Source organism: Scyliorhinus torazame, chromosome 8, assembly GCF_047496885.1.
Source record: "Scyliorhinus torazame isolate Kashiwa2021f chromosome 8, sScyTor2.1, whole genome shotgun sequence".
Lineage (NCBI taxonomy): Eukaryota > Metazoa > Chordata > Chondrichthyes > Carcharhiniformes > Scyliorhinidae > Scyliorhinus > Scyliorhinus torazame.
The window spans coordinates 78,008,064-78,027,900 of NC_092714.1; the positions used below are offsets into that span (position 1 = coordinate 78,008,064).

General features: G+C 45.6%; 1 protein-coding gene across 2 annotated transcripts in view; it reads right to left on the bottom strand.

Annotated features, from left to right (window-relative positions):
• usp9 (ubiquitin specific peptidase 9) overlaps window positions 1-19,837 on the bottom strand; it is a 442,510-nt gene that overhangs the window by 232,433 nt on the left and 190,240 nt on the right. For both annotated transcript variants that reach the window (XM_072513863.1, XM_072513864.1), the window contains exons 15-16: window positions 12,955-13,042; window positions 11,240-11,582 (exon numbers count right to left, since the gene is read on the bottom strand). In XM_072513863.1, coding sequence (XP_072369964.1) covers window positions 11,240-11,582; window positions 12,955-13,042 — 431 coding nt within the window. The remainder of the gene's footprint in view (window positions 1-11,239; window positions 11,583-12,954; window positions 13,043-19,837) is intronic.

Sequence of the window (19,837 nt, forward strand, 5' to 3'; positions counted from 1 at the left end):
CAGATCCCAGCCCCCAGCGGGGGAAGAGGGGATGAGACGATTCCTAGACCAACTGAGATTCCCGAGGGCGGGGGAGCAAGAGGTGGCTGGTTTGGGGGCACCAATTGGGTTGGAGGAGCTGAGCAAAGGTCTGGGGAATATGCAGGCAGGGAAGGCCCCGGGACCAGACGGGTTCCCGGTGGAGTTCTACACGAAGTACATAAACCTGTTCGCCCCGCTGCTAGTGAGGACCTTTAATGAGGCAAGGGAGGGAGGGATCCTGCCCCCGACAATGTTGGAGGCGACGATTTCTTTGATTCTAAAGCGGGACAAGGACCCACTGCAATGTGGATCGTACAGGCTGATCTCGCTCCTCAACGTGGATGCTAAGTTGCTGGCAAAAGTGCTGGCTACAAGGATCGAGGACTGTGTCCCGGGGGTGATTCACGAGGACCAGACGGGAGTTGTAAAGGGCAGGCAACTAAACACCAATGTGCGGCGGCTCTTAAACGTGATAATGATGCGGAGAAGGCCTTTGACCGAGTAGAGTGGGAGTACCTCTGGGAAGTGCTGCGTAGGTTTGGGTTCGGGGGAGGGTTTATTAGCTGGGTTAAGCTCCTTTACAGAGCCCCGGTGGCGAGTGTGGTTATGAATCGGCGGAGGTCGGAGTATTTTTGTCTGTACCGTGGGACGGGGTTGTTTGCATTAGCAATTGAACCCTTGGCCATATCATTAAAGGAGTCTAGGAAATGGAGGGGGGTGGTCAGAGGGGGAGAGGAGCATCGAGTGCCGCTTTATGCAGATGACCTGTTGCTGTATGTGGCGGATCCAGTGGAGGGGATGGTGGAGGTCATGCAGACTCTAAGGGAGTTTGGGGATTTTTCGGGCTATAAGCTTAATGTAGGGAAGCGTGAGCTTTTTGTAGTACAGGCAGGGGACCAAGCAAGAGGGATAGGGGACCTACCGCTGAGGAGGGCAGAGGGGAGTTTTTGGTACCTGGGGATCCAGATAGCCAGGAGTTGGGGGGGCCCTACATAAACTGAATCTGACGAGACTGGTGGAGCAGATGGAGGAGGACTTCAAAAGATGGGACATGTTACCGCTCTCGCTAGTGGGTAGAGTGCAGTCGGTCAAAATGGTGGTCCTTCCAAGGTTTCTCTTTGTGTTTCAGTGCCTTCCCATCGTGATCACCAAGGCCTTTTTTAAGAGGGTAGGCAGGAGCATTATGGGGTTTGTGTGGGCGAATAAGACCCCGAGAGTAAGGAGAGGGTTCCTGGAACGCAGTAGGGACCGAGGAGGGTTGGCGCTGCCAAACCTGGGGAGCTACTACTGGGCAGCAAATGTGGCGATGATCCGCAAGTGGGTTATGGAGGGAGAGGGGGCAGCATGGAAGAGTATGGAGATGGCGTCCTGTAAAGGAACGAGCCTGGGGGCGTTGGTGACGGCACCGCTGCCGCTCTCGCCGTCAAGGTACACCACGAGTCCGGTGGTGGCGGCAACGCTAAAGATCTGGGGCCAGTGGAGACGGCACAGGGTTGCAATGGGAGCCTCGGTGTGGTCCCCGATCAGGGGTAACCACCGGTTTGTCCCGGGGAGGATGGACGGGGGGTTTCAGAGCTGGCATCGGGCAGGGATTAGAAGAATGGGGGACCTGTTCATTGACGGGACGTTTGCGAGCCTAGGGGCACTAGAGGAGAAGTTTGGGATACCCCCGGGAAATGCTTTCAGATACATGCAGGTGAGGGCGTTTGTGAGGCGGCAGGTGAGGGAATTCCCGTTGCTCCCGGCACAGGAAATTCAAGACAGAGTGATCTCGGGCGTATGGGTGGGAGAGGGCAAGGTGTCGGCAATATACCAGGAGATGAAAGAAGAGGGGGAGGCGTTGGTAGAGGAGTTGAAGGGTAAATGGGAGGAAGGGCTATGGGCTGATGCCCATGGGAGGGTTAATTCTTCCTCCTCGTGTGCCAGACATAGTCTGATACAATTTAAGGTGGTTCACAGAGCGCACATGACGGGGGCGAGGCCGAGTAGGTTCTTTGGGGTGGAGGACAGATGTGGGAGGTGCTCAGGAAGTCCGGCGAACCATGTCCATATGTTTTGGTCATGCCCGGCACTGAAGGGGTTCTGGAGGGGAGTGGCGGGAACAATATCTAAGGTGGTGAAATCCCGGGTCAAGCCAAGCTGGGGGCTAGCAATATTTGGAGCAGTGGATGAGCCGGGAGTGCAGGAGGCGAAAGAGGCCGGCATTCTGGCCTTTGCGTCCCTAGTAGCCCGGCGAAGGATCTTGCTAATGTAGAAATAGGCGAAGCCCCCAGCGTGGAGGCCTGGATAAATGACATGGTTGGGTTCATTAAGCTGGAGAGGATAGTTTGCCTTGAGAGGGTCTGCGCAGGGGTTCTACAGGCGGTGGCAACCATTCCTAGACTATCTCGTGGAGCGTTAGATGAAGGTCGGTCAGCAGCAGCAGCAACCCGGGGGGGGGGGGTCTGCCTGGGGGGTATTTGAGCAAGAGAACACATGAAAGATCTAGAAAACTGGCATGGACGGGAGGAATTCAGTGTACAAAGCTCTGTGACATATCGTTTTACCATGTTTATATCTTGCTATGTGCGTTATCTTTCTATTTTGTTACCGGGGGGGGGGGGGGGGGGTTTGTTTGTAAGGGTGAAAAATTGTGTTAAAAAACTTCAATAAATATATATATTTTTTTAAATAACCACTCTGTTACCATACTTGTGTTCGGGATCTTCAGGATCAATGCTCTGATTGGAGACCAGCTATTTATAATAAGGAATAATAGTAAAAGAAACCTGAAATAGTCATTGCAAATCTTCTCAGACATTCTCTCATGGGTAGTGTCTCAGCATTAATATCTCTTGTCCAACTGACTTTTTGAGGAAGTAACTATGGAGCATGTCTACAGTGATTGTCTATATAAATTTCCAGACAGCATTTGATATGGTTTCGCACAAGAGACATTAGAGAAAACGAAATGCACAAAATGTGGTTCTGTAATTTCACTGGAAGTGGGAGATAAGAGACTGTGAAGTTTCATCTGACACTAGGTAAGGAATTGTGTAGACAAGAACAGTAAGCACCAGAAGACTTTTGCCATATAAAAGACTGATCCAGAAGGTGAGATCGCAGGGGTTGGGGGTCGAGGATTACATTGCATTGAAGATTGGCTGACTGACAGAAAGCAAAGGGTTGGGACAGATGGGTCCATCTCTGGTTGGTGAACTGTAACTAGCAGGTGATGTGTTGGGTGTTCTGGATCACATACAGGTCACCAACACTTGAAATAGTGAACACTATTTTATTGAATCATTAACTGTTTAAACATACTCAAGACTGTGGGTGAATGCGATACTAGCTTTAACTAAATACCTTTGCCTTGTCCTAACCAGTCGATGCACTCAGCACATGGTGAATGTCTGTGTTACAGGCTGTGAGCTTTGTCCTCCTAGCTAGCTGCAACTCGAATGAGCGGGAACTCTGATGCCCCCTGTCTTTATAGTGCGTGTGCTCTCACTGGTGATTGGCTGCGGTGTTGTGTGTGTTGATTGGTCCCACTGTGTGTCCATCAGTGTGTGTCTGCACCATGATATACTGGTGTATATTATGACAGCGGGGTGTCGCAGTGGTCAGTCCACGGACCTCAACCGTTTACAATCTATATAATTGATCTGCAAGCAGGGACAGAGTGTAACGTGGCAAAATTTGCAGATGACACTAAAATAGGTGGGAAGGTAGGAGCGAAGAGGAAGTAAAAATTTTACAGATGGATACAAATAGGCTAGGAGATTGAACCAAACTTTGTCAGGTGGAGTTTAATGTAGTTAAGGGTGAGGTTACACTAGTAAGTGGTTTTTCATGCAAGCCACTGGAATGCCTATTCTATACATCATCAATCCATAACTTCAGGCAGAACGGGGGCGCCGTGGTTAGCATGGTGACGAGGTCCCAGGTTCGATCCCAGCTCAGGGTCACTGTCCGTGTGGAGTTTGCACATTCGCCCCGTTTGCACGTAGGCTTTGCTCCCACAACCCAAAGATGTGCAGGGTAGGTGGTAAAACAATCTGAGTTTATTCAACCTCTCCTCATAGCTAACAGTCCCGTGGGGCAGCACGGTAGCACAGTTGCTTCACAGCTCCAGGGTCCCAGGTTTAATTCCCGGCTTGGTTCACCGCCTGTGCGGAGTCTGCACGTTCTCCCCTTGTCTGCGTGGGTTTCTTCCGGGTGCTCCGGTTTTCTCCCACAGTCCAAAGATGTGCAGATTAGGTGGATTGGCCATGGTAAATAGTCCTTAGTGTCCAAAAAGGTTAAGTAGGGTTACGAGGATGGGGTGGGCTTATGTGGGGTGGTCTTTCCCAGGGCAGGTGCAAACTCGATGGGCCAAATAGCCTCCTTCTGCACTGTAAATTCTATGATTCTATGAACACTCTCCATTCCAGGCAACCTTCTTTGTACTCTCTCCAAAGCATCCACGTCCTCTGGTAGTGTGGCGACCAAAACTGCATGCAATATTCCAAATGTGGCCTAAATAAAGTTTAATCAGCAGCTTTACTTTCATTCCATCAACCATGCAGCAGTGAATCTTATCTACTCATGTCCTGTGGCTTTTGTCAGAACTGTTTTTGAACCTTTCCACTCAACAATTTGGCTGCTGCGCATGTCAAACTTCATGTTCATTTCATCCATGTTGCAGATGTTTTTGTTTTTGCCGGTGTCTAATGAATCGCTTGAAACTGGTAATCTTGGCATTGCTGTATCTGGTTAGTCTCTCAGCAATCTTGGCTTTCAAACACAAGAACTAGGAGTTGAGTTGAGCTCTGCCATTCAATACAACCATAGCTTATCTCCTCTTGGCCTCAACTCCACTTTCTTACCTGTTCTCCATAACCCTCCAACCCATTACTCAATAAACATCTGTCCATTGCCTCCTTAAATTTACTCAATGTCTCCGCATCCACCGCACTCTGGGGTAGTGAATTCCACAGATTTATGACCCTTTGAGATAAGTAACTTCTTCTAATCTCGGTTTTAAATCTGCTACCCCTTAGCATTAAACTTCGATATCTCATTCTAGATTGCCCCACAAAAGCATCCAATCTACGTCTACTTTGTCAATACCTTTTATCATCTTACATACCTCAATTAGACTTGCTCTCATTCTAAAACTAGAGTATAGGCCTAAAGTGCACAATCTCTCTTCGCAAGTCAAACCCTTCATCTCTGGAATCAATCTTGTGAACCTCCTTTGAACTGCCTCTAATGCAACTACATCCCTCAAATAAGGGGACCCAAACTGCACACAGTACTCCAGGTGCGGTCTCACCAGTGCCATGTACAGTTGCAACACTTTCTGCCGCATAAAGTGGCTACAACTAGCTGCAGGCCTGAAATTTTTGCTCGACTTGGTTGATTTGGTTCAGTTTAGTGCATTTACACCAGTTTTCACTAATACTGATTACTCTCTCAGCAGGAGAGTTATGTGATGAGTTAGCAAAAGTTACAATTTTTTTTTAGCTGAAACCAACTTCATTCTTCTTGCTGAAGGACCCATTTCGTGAATCATTTGCCACATACATGGTCTGCTCGATGTGGGTCTTTTTGGCAACACAGCTCATATCGCCTGCTTGATCCCCTGGATTGGCTTATAAGCTAAGTAAAACGTACATTTCTGAAGTTGAGGCTGATTCCTAATGCGATTGTGACTTATGTACCGTAACATACTGTTGTAATTTAAAGGTAGAGTTTGGCCATAAACCCCAAGCTTCAAAGTTCTCATCACGCTTCTAGAAATCGTAGCTGAACACCAAACAATATATACTTTGTCCTTCAAGCACCTACTGACCTTATTCCAACCCTCTCACAACCTTGAAAATTATTGTTCTCCAGCCTAACTTGAATAAGATATTCTTTCCCCTTTCCTCCCACAGTCTCTACACTGGCAACTCATCTTCATTGATTTTAATCTCTACCTAAACCCACCTTGCTCTCTCTCCTGTGATTTCACTGCCCTTCTGCCCTCTTTTAACATTTCTTTCCATACAATCTTGCCATCTTGCTTGGCCTCCCTACTTCCATGGTTTCAATCACAGATAAGCCCACCTTTGATGACTTCTTTGTATCGCTCACCACCAACGTTTTCCTAACTCATTCCAAACACACTTTCCTGTAGGTCCAACCGTAGAACTTTAAGGGTGAAGCATTGTGAGCCAAGAAGGTCAGCAAGAGAGGTGGTGTTGAGTGGAATTCATATAGGATAAGATTCAGGTTGCAGAATTTTTGATGAATTGGTGTTTAGAGGATGGTAGGCTGGGTCAGGTTAGCATTTGAAACAATTGAATCTGGGTGTGACAACTGCACGAGTAAAGATTTCACAGCAGATGGGCAGAGGCAAACAATGTTATGGAGGTAAATATAGGCAATCTCGGTAATGGAGAATATACAATTCAATCAAAGTCCGTGGTTGGGGGAACCAGAGCCTGCATCTAAAACTGACATGGAATTGTTGACAGTTTGAAAATTGGTTAGGTTGGAAACGGGTTAAGAGGCAAGATAAAGTGTAGGGATTGAAGGATATGTACTCATGATTTGTGGGATGTGACAAATTTGTTTCTGAGACATCTATACTTAGCTCCCAACTTTTAACCATATTCAATGAGTGAGATGAAGGAAGAGAGATAAAAGCAAATTACTGCGGATGTTGGAATCTGAAACCAAAGAGAAAATGCTGGAAAATCTCAGCAGGTCTGGCAGCATCTGCAGGGAGAGCATAGAGCTAACGTTTTGAGCCCAGATTACCCTTTGACAAACCTACCAGACCTGCTGAGATTTTCCAGCGTTTTCTCTTGGGTGAAGGGAGAGAGAGAGTTGTATATCTAAGTTTACAGATAACACTAAGTTGGGAGACACAGCAGGTACAGATTGGAGCATGACGTTACAAAGGTACATTAAGTGACTGAAGAGTTTATGGTGGAGAAGAGCAAGGTCATCAACTGTGGATCCAAAACAAGACAAAAAGTAGAGTACTTTATAAATGATCAGAAACTAGGAAGTGCAATGGAGCAGAGATTTGGAACTCCTATTTAAATTACTAAAATCTAGCACACAGGCTAAAGGAGGATGCAGAAAGCCTATCCCAAGGGTGCAGAAAGTAAAGGATAGCAAGAAGTATTTCAGCTAACTCAAGTTTTCGTCAGACCCTGAAGTGGTGTATTCAGTTCTGCACACCATACCTTGGAGGGACTCCAGCATAATTGGCAGAAAGATACTGGGGTCCCGAGTTAAATTGGGACAGATTGCATAAACTTGGTTTGTATTCCCTTAAGCACAAACTTGAGGGGTGATATAACCAAGGTGTTTAAAATGATAAGGATTCAGTAGTGTAAATAGAGACACTATGCCAAGTTTTGGGAAAGCCAACGCAGCATAGATCGCCTTCAAATCAAAATCAGGCCACTGAGACATGAAATCAGCAAGCACCTCTTCATACTCAGGATAGTAAAAATCTGGAAACCTCTTGGCCAAACACAGTCAATTGAAATTTTGAAGTAGATGAAAAGATGTGTGTTAGTCAGGGGATATGGTGCCCCAGCAGGTCAACGAAATCGAAGTACAAATCAGTAATTTCTAACTGAATAACAGGCTGAAGGAGCTGAATGGCATTTCCTGTTCCGATGTGTATGTACAGGTTATGAGGTGAAATTGTCCCAATATTTCTAATATTCAGCTACAGAAGTTATTGCCTCCCATTTGGGGCACTCTTGGGGTTACAGTGTATGAAGGGGAAGACCATCAAGCTATGGTCAGATACACAAGAGTGGAATCAAGGAAGGGCTGTCCCATGGATCTAAAAAAACAGAAGAGTTGGACAAGCATATGATTTACTGTATTGAAAGTCAGATAGGTAACCTGGTTGGAAGTGTTGAAAATGGGAGTTCGGTCAGAGATGGAGTTTGGGAAGACATCACATTCAAAATCTTAAGAGGAAAAATAAGGTTTGAGGCGAGTCCATAGCTCATAGAGGAGAGAAGTGTCAAGGCTTTTGTGTTCTTCTTTTGACCAGCTCAACTGCTTCAGAATCAATTTTTTTCTCTGGCAGTAAAATACTATATTTTTAGTTCTTTAGATTTCTTTCCATTCCTCTCCTAAAATTAACTTAATTCTATTTTTATGAATTTGTTAAAGAAAGTCGTTACTCATCTGCAGCATCGGTTTTTTGGTTAAACAAAAACATCTCTTTCATGAACAGTAATCCTACAAGCACACCACAGTCCATTTCAGTCAGGCTGACAGCCTGAATCAGGCTATTTTAAGGCTACAGAATTAAAAGCTTCATTAATTTGTTTAATTTTATCTGATATTTTATCTAACACTGATTTGTAATCTATCAACTACAAAATGTGAAATCCTTGAAAGAAGTATGAAGTGTCAAAAGTGTATAATTGTATTTAATTTCCAATACTTCTTGCTTCTGCTCCTCAAAGAATGAACCATCAACAAGATGAGAAAATATTTGGAAATAGATACAAAATAAAATCTTCATTGTCTGATTTTGCGATGTTCAATAATAGATTCCAAAAATAATGCTGCAATAGTCTTCTGTTCCAATGATGGCTGAAACTTTATACCCATGGACTGGTCTTAAATCTGCAGCAGGCTAATGTTATGAAACTGGACTTGTGCCTTTATCTGTCGCTTTTAAAACAGACAAATCCAGCTATTTGCTGGAATTATCGTGTAGATCAGAGGCAATAGACTCTTTAAACTTTAGAACTCAAGCTCAATGGCAATCAAAGCCTGGACCTGGGCATGAGACACACTCTAGGCACAAAAGTTGCATATGGCAATATTGCAATTAACTAGTCCATACATTCCGCTGCACACCATGTTTGCTGACACTTAAGACTATATATAGCTAGATCAAACATTGACACTAGCATCAATGTTATTCTTCCAGGAAGTGGAACATACAAACAGAAGCCTCTTAGCTCCTAAAGCCTGTTCTGCCATTCAATAATATCAAGGCTGTCTGTGACCCAAGCCATATATATTTGCATTTGCCCCATATATCTGCATAACATTGGTTAACAAAATGAATGAATTGTGCGCAGATTAAAATTAACTTATCTAATATCGTCAATATGGAAATTTGTTCAGCAGTAAATCATCTGTAAAGACATGAATGGTATGGAACTGATCAATTCCGTTTCAACCTCATCAACACCAATGGAACTGTTAACTTTAACAAAATAAACACTGGTGCCTCCAACTACAAACATTTCTTTCTTTGTAAACTGAAGTTGGTATGAGAACCTCAGTTTTTGTACAACAAAAAGATGAACTTAAATTACACCGAGCATTGTTTTAGGTTATCAAGACATTCCTGAGCTCTGTACGTATATACAACATACTCCAAGCTTTTAAAGAACATTTTTCTTTTAATTGTTGGTGGAGTGGAGGGGGGCCTACAGCGAGAATTTACACAAATTTGAGAACATTATGAATCTTTTGTCAACAGCTGACACATACAAAACAAGTTTGAAATTTATTTTTATTTGTTCTTTCACGGGACGTAGGCATTGCTGGCTAGGCCAGCATTTACAACACACCCTTAATTGGTCTCGAGATACTGATGTTGAGCCACATTCTTGATCCACGTGGTGTAGATATTCCACAGTGCTAACAGTAAGGGGGTTCCAGGATTTTGACTAAGTAACAGTGAAGGAATGGCTATATAATTCCACGTCAGAATGGCGTGAGATTTGGTGGGAAGCTGGCAGGTGATGGTGTTCCCATGCATCTTCTGCCCTTATCCTTCTATATGGTATATGTTGTGGGAAGGTGAGTTGCTGTAGTGCATTTTGTAGATGGTACACACCGTTGCCACTGTGCACCAGTGGTGGGGGGAGTGAATGGCAGTGGATAGGGTTTCTTCCAATGGGCTGTTTTGCATGGGTGGTGTCCAGCTTTGAGTGTTGTTGGAGCTGCACTGATGGGGAGTATTCCATCATGCTCCTGACTTGTGCCTTGTAAATGGCATTCCTCAAGGTCTGATGAAGGAGCTGCGCTCCGAAAGCTAGTGATTCCAAACAAACCTGTTGGACTTTAACTTGGTGTTGTAAGACTTCTTACTGTGCCCACCGAGTCCAACGGTGGCATCGCCACATCTTGTAAATGGTGGACAGGCTTTGGGAAGTCAAGACGTGAGTTATAGTGACTGGTCTATGATAACCCACAGAATGTTGATAGTGGGAAATACGCTGATGGTAATGTCATTTAATGTCAAGCGAGATGGTTAAATTGTCTGTCATTGGAGATTGTCATTGCATGACACTTGTGTAATGCAAATTCTATTTGCCACTTGTCAACCCAAGTAGGAGTGCTTTTCCAGGTATTTGGAAAGACTGCGTCAATATCTGCAGAGTTGCAGTGCACATCGAGCCTTCATAAGTAGACATGTTCAGTTCCAACTTTATAATGGGATATGGGAGTTGGGGAGGGCGGGGATGGGATCACGAAGGTAATTAATTATGAGGCTGAAGGATGGTTAGGCCGAGGCAACTACCTTGAGGAACGCCTGGAGCTTAAGTGATACATCAGCAGGAGGTTTTCCTCCCGATGTTTGACTTGATGCCAATGTTGAAAACTTTAAGGCACCACTCTCCCATCATCGCGAGCATCGCAAAAGCGGCACTGCTCCCGATTTGGTTGTGAACAGGGATTCTCCGGCCGATCAAGATTTCAGCGTCGGCAACCGGAGAATCCCACCCCATATTTTTTTTTCTTTCTACTGCTTTGGTCAACGACATACAATACTTTTTTTTTTTTTAATGAAGTTTTTTTTTATTACGGGGAAATTTAGCATGGTCAATCCACCCACCCTGCACATCTTTGGGTTGTGGGGGTGAGACCCATGCAGAAGCGGGAATAATACGCAAATGGCACACGGAAAGTGACCCAGGGCCGAGATCAAACTGGGTCCTCGATGCTGTGAGGCAACACTGCGAACTACTGTGCCACCATGCTGCCCACATAATTATGATTTTTAAAGATTATCTGGTGCAGCAACATCTTTCTACCAATACCAAACTACAAACAAAAATAAAGTGCTGAAAGCAGGTTTGTCAGTATCTGTAAAGTGAAACCTTCCCTCTTCAAATGTAGCTCACACAACTTTACAAAATAATTAATACAACCGAAATGCCACGAACAATCTGACTAATAAATTTAAATTGGTTTCTTTGCTTACCCTCCAAAGGTACTCCAGTCCTATTAACTCAAGATCGTCCATCATATAAGCACGCCGTTTTGCTACAAGTTTCCCTTCCCGACAGTTCACAGCTTTGAAAAACCGTTCAAAGCACTTCATTCCATTTTCAGTTAAGAGAGAAGGATCCAATTGCAAAACATTATTTTCAAAGAAGTCCTTGTTTATGTCTGGGTCCAAGTCAGGCTCATCTCCCATCAACTTAGAAAACCACTTGAAACAGGCCTCACGATCACAAAGGTAGACAGCATTCTCAGCCAAACACTTCCAGATTTGCTTGGCTTGAGGAGCACACAGCCACAGTTGGCCATCCTTCAATAAAAATCTATGGAATAAAATGCAGGGTATTTATGATAGAATACTTAAAGTAACAACTCACTTATTGACTCACGTTCACAATTAGCATATTGTCAATGGCCATGGGGATAGACAAGGGTTATCCCATGTGATCAATGCTCTGAAACGTTCCCTTAGAATTGCATGGCTGTGCAATTATGCTATCTCATCTTTGTTCTTCCTACCACCAGCAATACTTACCAACCCACATTCAAATTGCTGAGCAATTTGGGGCAGAGGGCAACCATGAAACAGACTCCTTTGGCACTTTATGTCACATAGACAAATTAAATGCAATGACATGAATTTTGTCCCGTAACCTGTGGCACACAAAAGCACGACAATTCTTTTCTCAGGAGAAACAAACAATCCATGGCAAAATAAGTTAAAAATATAGGCAGCTTTTGGACTTAAGACACTATTCGTTTGTGAAAAATGGTTCTTACATCGAAACGTTGCATGTTGGAACCGATTTCCCATAAGGGCAAGTTTGGAAACAAAGCTTCACCAAGAAAAACATGGCGCCATAGCAACAAAGTGCCCTGGGTCGGCAGATAGACAGTGCAGGATATCGATGTGTACAAATGAATGTTTGAACTTGTTTGGTGGCAGTGTTACAAGTTGAAATCAATGTTGTAAATTTGAAACAGGATGTCAATTTCTAAACTTTCCATTCGTTGCAACTCGAACATCGTAAAGTTGAAGGCTGCCTTTACAGGTTTATCCAAACATGTAACCTTTCGGCCCACAAGGCAGTGGTTAATTGCACAGACCAGTAATACACCGAGGCAGCATTGTATTCAAAGAGTCACCTTCACTTACATTCTCTACATAATCTTTCAATCATAACTTAGTGTCATCCTCCAATAGTGGACCATTTTATGAATGGGCCAGCACTTTTGTACAGGATGAAAATTCAAAAATGTGGATTCTTGGTACGGTATTATTTAAAGACAATTTTGAATTTAATCAACTATGTTGCATGTTACAAATTTGCTGGCCTTGATCATAAAAGTTTGATTGCAGGTTTTTCAATGCTGAGAGATCAGTTACATATTAACATCCAGTCCATGGAAACAGATATTTCAACTAAGTTAATGGTGCTTTTAGAGAACTGATCCCCTTGCATCTACCATTTCACCAAACAAAGAACAACAATGCAACATCTCACTTCTTGCAAGACTGAGGGATTAGGTGCATATGCAGCCTTGGAGTTTGAAGCTAGATCTTTCTGGCTGGAAATAGTGTTCCACGTTCCCAGCTGCAGTGCAATCTCTACATTATCAACCATCAGCAAGAAATTGTGATCACTTTGCTTTCCAAACTGTAAAATATCAGTTTTCAGACACAAATCAACTTACCTCAAGAAATTTAGTCTCTCTTGGACTTCTTGAACATGGCTATATCGACTTCCTGTCCTTACAGTCTGTGGATCATACTCTGGGTTCTCTGCAAGATATAAAATTCCCTATTAAAGTACAGGAAATCTGATGCACATTTAGTTGCAAAATTGTAATTACAAAAGTTGCAACAGAACATTTGGCACTGTATGCCCATTTCAAAAGAAAGCCAAACAATCCACAGTTAAGCAGGATTAGAAGAGGGAGCAGATACTGCGTAATGCATTCAAGAATCAGTTTAGGATTAATAGTGGAGGTGGAACACACCACCTACTGGCTGAGGCAAAGAGTGCTGCCACAGGGCCAAAACTGGCTACATGAAATAAATGATACATTTTTTACTTCATTTATGGGATATGGGCGTCGCTGGCTAGGCCAGCATTCATTATCCATCCCTAGTTGCCTTTGAAAAGGTGGCGGTGAGCTGCTATCTTGAACTGATGCAGTCCCTGAGGTGTAGGTACACCGAGTGCTGTAAGGGAGGGACGTCCAGGATTTTGACCCAGCAACAGTGAAGGAATGGTGATGGAGTTCCCGCAGTGCATCGTGTAGATGATACACAAGGCAGTCACTGCTCGGTGGAGGAATTGAATGTTTGTGGAAGGGGTAGCAATTAAGCGGGCTCTTTTTTTCCTGGATGGCGTTGAGTTTCTCAAGTGTTATGAGCTGCACTCATCCAGGCAAGTAGTGTACTCCATTACACTGAGTTGTGTATTGCAGATGGTGGACAGGCTTTTTATTTTGGGGGCGGGGGGGTGCTGGCCATTATGCACTCATCTGCGAACATCCCCACTTCTGACCTTATGATGGAAGGTCATTAATGAAGCAGCTGAATTTGGTTGGGCCGAGGAACCTAACCCGATTAATTCCTGCAGCGATATCCTCCAGCCAGCAAGGGTTTTTCCCCTGAATCCCACTGTCTTCAGTTTTGCTAGGGTTCTTTGATGCCATTCCTCAGTCAAGTGTTGCCTTGAGGTCAAGGGCAGTCATTTTTTTCTCACCTCTAGCTTCAGCTCTTTTGTCTATGTTTGAAATAACGCTGGAATGAAGTCAGGAGCTGAGTGACATACGCGGGAGCAGGTTATTGCTAAGTGCCTCTTGATGGCACTGAAATTAAATGAAAATGAAATGTTCACTGTTGATGACCCTTTACATCATCCAAAGTCAATGGATGGGACAGTAATTAGCTGAGTTCAGTTTGTACTGTTTCTTGTGTACAGAATATACATGGCCTATTTTCTACATTGCTGGGTAGATGCCAGCTTGGCTATGGGCATGGCAAGTTTTGGAACACAAGTCTTCAGGACTGTTGCTACATGTCAGGGGCCATAGTCTGTGCAGTTTCCAGTGCCTTCTGCCATTTCTTGATATCATGGGGAGTGAATCAAATTGGCTGACGGTTGACATCTGTGATGCTGGGGATCTCCAGAGGAGGTCATGATGAATCATCCACTCGTCACTTCTATAAGACCGTAAGACCATAAGACATAGGAGCAGAATTAGGCCAATCGGCCCATCAAGTCCGCTCCGCCATTCAATCATGGCTGATATTTTCTCATCCCCATTCTCCTGCCTTCTCGCCATAACCCCTTATTGATCAAAAATCCATCTATCTCTGTCTTAAAGACACTCAGTGATTTGGCTTCCACAGCCTTCTGCGGCAAAGAGTTCCAGAGATTCACCACCCTCTGGCTGAAGAAATTCCTCCTCATCTCTGTTTTAAAGGATCGTCCCTTTAGCCTGACATGGTGTCCTTCTGGTTGAAGACTGTTGCGAATGTTTCAGCACAGATGTGCTGGGCTCCAGAATCATTGAGGATGGAAATATTTGTGGAGCCTCCTCCTCAATTGAATTGTTTAATTGCCCACTATCATTCACAGCTGGATGTGGCAGGGCTCCAGAGCTTAGATCTGATCCGTTGGTCATTGAAGCTTTGAAATGCAAGCTGTCCTGTGTTGTAGCTTCACCAGGTTGATACCTCATTTATAGGTTTGCATGGTGTTGGTCCTGGCATGTCCTCCCGCACTCTTCACTGAACCATAGTTGATCCCCTGGCTTGGTGGTAATGGTAAGACTAGGGGATATGCCAGGTTACAGATGGCGATGGAACATAATTCTGCTGCTGCTGATGGCCCACATCGCCTCATGAATGCCCAGTCTCGAGTTGCTAGAACTGTTCAAAGTCTATTCCATTTAGTACGGTGGTAGTGTCACACCATGCAGAGTATCCTTAATGTGAAGATGGGATTCCATCGCCACAAGAACTGTTTGGTGGTCACTCCTACTGGTATTGTTCTGGCAGTTACACCTGCGGCAGGCAGGTTGAAGAGGATGAGTTCAAAATTGACCATTCCTTCCCACCCGCCCAAATCCCAGTCCAGCAGCTATGTCCTTTAGGGCCCAGCCAGCTAGGTCTGTGGTGGTACCCCAGAGCCACTCTTGGCGATGAACATTGAAGTTCCCCATCCAGAGTACTTTCTGTGCCCTTGCCATCCTCAATGCTTCCTCCAAGTGATGTTCAATATGGAGGAGGACGGATTCAGCTGCTGAGGGGGGAAGGTACGTGGTAATCAGCAAGCGGTTTCCTAACCCATGTTTGACCTGTGCCATGAGACTTCATGGGGTCCAGAGCCAATGTTGAGCACTCCAAAGGCAACTCCCTCCTAACGGTATTTCACTGCGCCGCCACCTCGGCTGGGTCTGTCCTGCCTGTGAGACAAGACATACCCAGGAATGGTGATGGTAGTGTCTGGGACATTATCTGTGGGGCATGATTCCGTAAGTATGACTATATCTAGCCGGTGCTTGACGAGTCTGAATTAGCTCTCCCAATTTGGGCACAGCCCCCCCATGTTAGTCAGGACAACTTTGCAGGGTTGACCAGGCTGAGTTTGTCACTGTCATTCCTGGTGCCAAGGTTGATGCCGGATGTCTATCTAGTTTCATTCCTTTGTAGCTGTTGAATATAACCAAGTGGCTTGCCTGGCCATTTAGGAGGGCATTTAAAAATCAATCACAGTGCTGTGGGTCTGGAGTCATATGTCAGCCAGACCAAGTATGTACAGAAGATTTTCTTCCCTAAAGGGCATTAGGTGAACCAGTTGTATGTTTACAACAATTAACAATGGTTTCATGGTCATTATATTTTTAATTCCAGATGTTTTGAGTTTAAATTCCACCATCTACTGTAGTGCGTTTCAAACCTGGGTCCCCAGAGGATTCCTCTGGGTCTCAGGGTTACTAGTCCAGCGAGAATATCACTGCACCATCACCTCCCCATTATCCACATATGTACTAAATTAACTTTGCAACAAAAGCCAGGCAGTACTATTAAATGAAAAATACTCTGTCTGGGAGGCAATAATCAATGTTGTTCCACCGATACTATGTTTGGGTGATTTCAGTTTACATAATTCATGAACACAGACAGAAAATTATGTGGATAGGCGACTCGCAGAAAGGCTAAGTGACAATACTCTTTATTGTACAAGTGGGCTTACATTAACACTGCAATGAAATTACTGTGAAAAGCCCCTAGTCGCCACATTCTGGTGCCTGTTCGGGTATGCAGCGGGAGAATTCAGAATGTCCAAATTACCGAATAGCCTGTCTTCCGGGACTTGTGGGAGGAAACCGGAGCACAAGGAGGAAATCCACGCAGACATGGGGAGAACGTGCCGACTCCGCGCACAGACAGTGACCCAAGCCGGGATTCGAACCTGGAACCCTGACGCTGTGAATCCAGTGCTAACCACTATGCTACCATGCTGCCCACCCTGAAGGTCCTAATATCCCTTAAGCAGTGAGAAGTAGCAAATAAATTTTAATATGAATAAAGTAACAGATACCAAGGTAGCAGCCATGAATGGATCGTTTTCCAACCTAATGATGATTAAGGTTTAATAAAGGAAATTTTTGATCATAGCTAAAATTACAATAACCATGCAAAGCTGTCAATAAAAAGCGGTACTGTGTTTCACGTGGAGAACACTGGATTACAACACAGAAAACGTTGAGGGAGTTACATGGTGGTGCAGTGGTCATCACTGCTACCTCACAGCATCAAGGCCCGGGTTTGATCCAGGCCGCAGGTTACTATCCGTGTGGAATTTGCACGTTCTCCCCATGTCTGCGTGGGTCTCACCTCCAAAACACAAACATGTGCAGGGGTAGGTGGATTGGCCGCGGTAAATTGCCCCTCAATTGGAATTTTGTTTTGGTATAAAGTTATGAGAATGTTGCAAAATTGACCAATGAGGCCAGTTATTTCGTACAGTACATCTTTGGCCCTATGGACAAAAATAATTCTGGGCCAAATGGGTACAAATTATGTACGATCCTGGTTATTTTTTTAAAAATATGTTTTATTGAAATTTTTTTCCCAAACAACAATTTTTCCCCTCTTACAAAGCAAACGCAACAATAATACAGAAACAATTTTTAACAATACACAAGTAACAAAACCCCTTTATCTTTGACCTGAACTAAACTAACCCCCCCCCCCTTCCCCCTGGGTTGCTGCTGCTGGTCATCTGTCTTCCCTCTAACGTTCCCCTAGGTAGTCGAGAAATGGCTGCCACCGCCTGGTGAACCCTTGAGCCGATCCTCTCAGGGCAAACTTTATCTTCTCCAGTTTAATGAACCCCGCCATATCATTTACCCAGGCCTCCAGTCCGGAGGGTTTCGCCTCCTTCCACGAGTAGGATCCTGCGCCGGGCTACTAGGGACGCAAAGGCCACAACGTCCGCCTATTTCGCCTCCTGCACTCCCGGCTCTTCCGCAACTCCAAATAGAGCTAACCCCCAGCCTGGTTTGACCCGGGCCTTCACCACCCGCGAAATCACTCCCGTCACTCCCTTCCAATACCCTTACAGTGCCGGGCACGCCCAAAACATATGTGCGTGGTTTGCCGGGCTCCCGCCACACCTCCCACATTTGTCCTCCACTCCAAAGAACCTGCTCAATCTTGCTCCCGTTATGTGTGCTCTATGGAGCACCTTAAATTGAATCAGGCTAAGCCTGGCGCATGAGGAAGAGGAATTTACCCTGCTTAGGGCATCAGCCCACATACCCTCCTCTATCTCCTCCCCTAGTTCTTCTTCCCACTTTCCTTTTAGTTCGCCCACCGACTCCTCCCCCTCTTTCCCTCATCTCTCGGTAAATCTCTGACACCTTGCCCTCTCCGACCCACACCCCTGAAAGCACCCTGTCCTGTATCCCCTGTGTCGGGAGCAATGGAAATTCCCTCACCTGTTGTCTAGTAAACGCCCTCACCTGCATATATCTCAAGAAATTTCCCCGGGGCAACTTATACTTTTCCTCCAATGCTTCCAAGCTCGCAAAAGTCCCATCTATAAATAAATCTCCCACCCTCCTAATTCCCAACTGGTACCAGCTCTGAAATCCTCCATCCATTCTTCCTGGGGCAAACCTATGGTTGTTCCTGATTGGGGACCCCACCAGGGCTCCCCGCACCCCTCTCTGTCGCCTCCACTGTCCCCAGATATTCAATGTTGCCGCCACCACCGGGTTTGTGGTAAACTTTTTAGGTGAGATCGGTAGCGGCGCCGTCACCAGCGCCTCTAAACTCGTCCCTTTACAGGACTTTCTCTCCAGTCTTTTCCACGCCGCTCCCTCACCCTCCATCATCCATTTACGTATCATTGCCACATTGGCGGCCCAATAGTAATCGCCCAAGTTCGGTAGTGCCAATCCTCCTCTGTCCCTACTACGCTGAACGAAACTCGGTGTTCTTCTCCCCCTCTAATCACCCCTCTCTATTTCCTGGAGTCTCTCAACGCCATGGCCAGAGGTTCAATTGCCAACGCGAACAACAATGGAGACAGCGGGCATCCGTCTTGTTCCCCTATATAGTCGGAAATACTCCGATCTATGTCGACCTGTAACTACGCTTGCCGTTGGAGCCCCATAAAGAAGTCTAACCCAGCTAATAAACCCGTTCCCAAACCCAAACCTCAACACTTCCCATAAATACTCCCACTCCACCCTATCAAATGCCTTCTCTGCGTCCATTGCCGCCACTATCTCTGCCTCCCCCTCCACTGGGGGCATCATTATCACCCCTAATAGTCGTCGCACGTTAACATTCAGTTGTCGCCCTTTTACGAACCCTGTCTGGTCTTCGTGCACCACCCCTGGGACACAGTCCTCTATCCTCGATGCCAGTACCTTTGCCAACAATTTGGCGTCCACGTTCAATAATGAAATGGGTCTATAGGACCCGCACTGCAACGGATCTTTGTCCCTCTTCAAAATTAACGATATCGTCGCCTCCGACATCGTCGGGGGTAGAGTCCCCCCTTTCCTGGCCTCGTTGAACGTCCTCACCATCAACGGGGCCAACAAGTCCACATATTTTCTGTAATACTCCACCGGGAACCCGTCTGGTCCTGGGGCCTTCCCTGCTTGCATGCTTCCCAGTCCCTTAATAACCTCGTCCACCCCAATCGGTGCCCCCAGGCCTACCACCCCCCGCTCCTCCACTTTCGGGAACCTCAATTGGTCCAGGAACTGCCGCATCCCCTCCTCTCCCTCTGGGGGTTGAGACCTATACAGTTCCTCATAGAAGGTCTTGAACACCTCATTTATCTTTCCTGCCCTTCGCACCGTGTCTCCCCTTTCGTCTCTAATTCCTCCTATCTCCCTCGCTGCTGCCCTCTTTCGCAATTGATGAGCCAACAGGCGACTAGCCTTTTCCCCATATTCATACCTCCTCCCCTGTGCCTTCCTCCACAGTACCTCCGCCTTTCTGGTGGTCAGAAGGTCAAATTCCGTCTGGAGTCGTCTCCTCTCCCTGTACAATTCCTCCTCCGGGGTCTCTGCA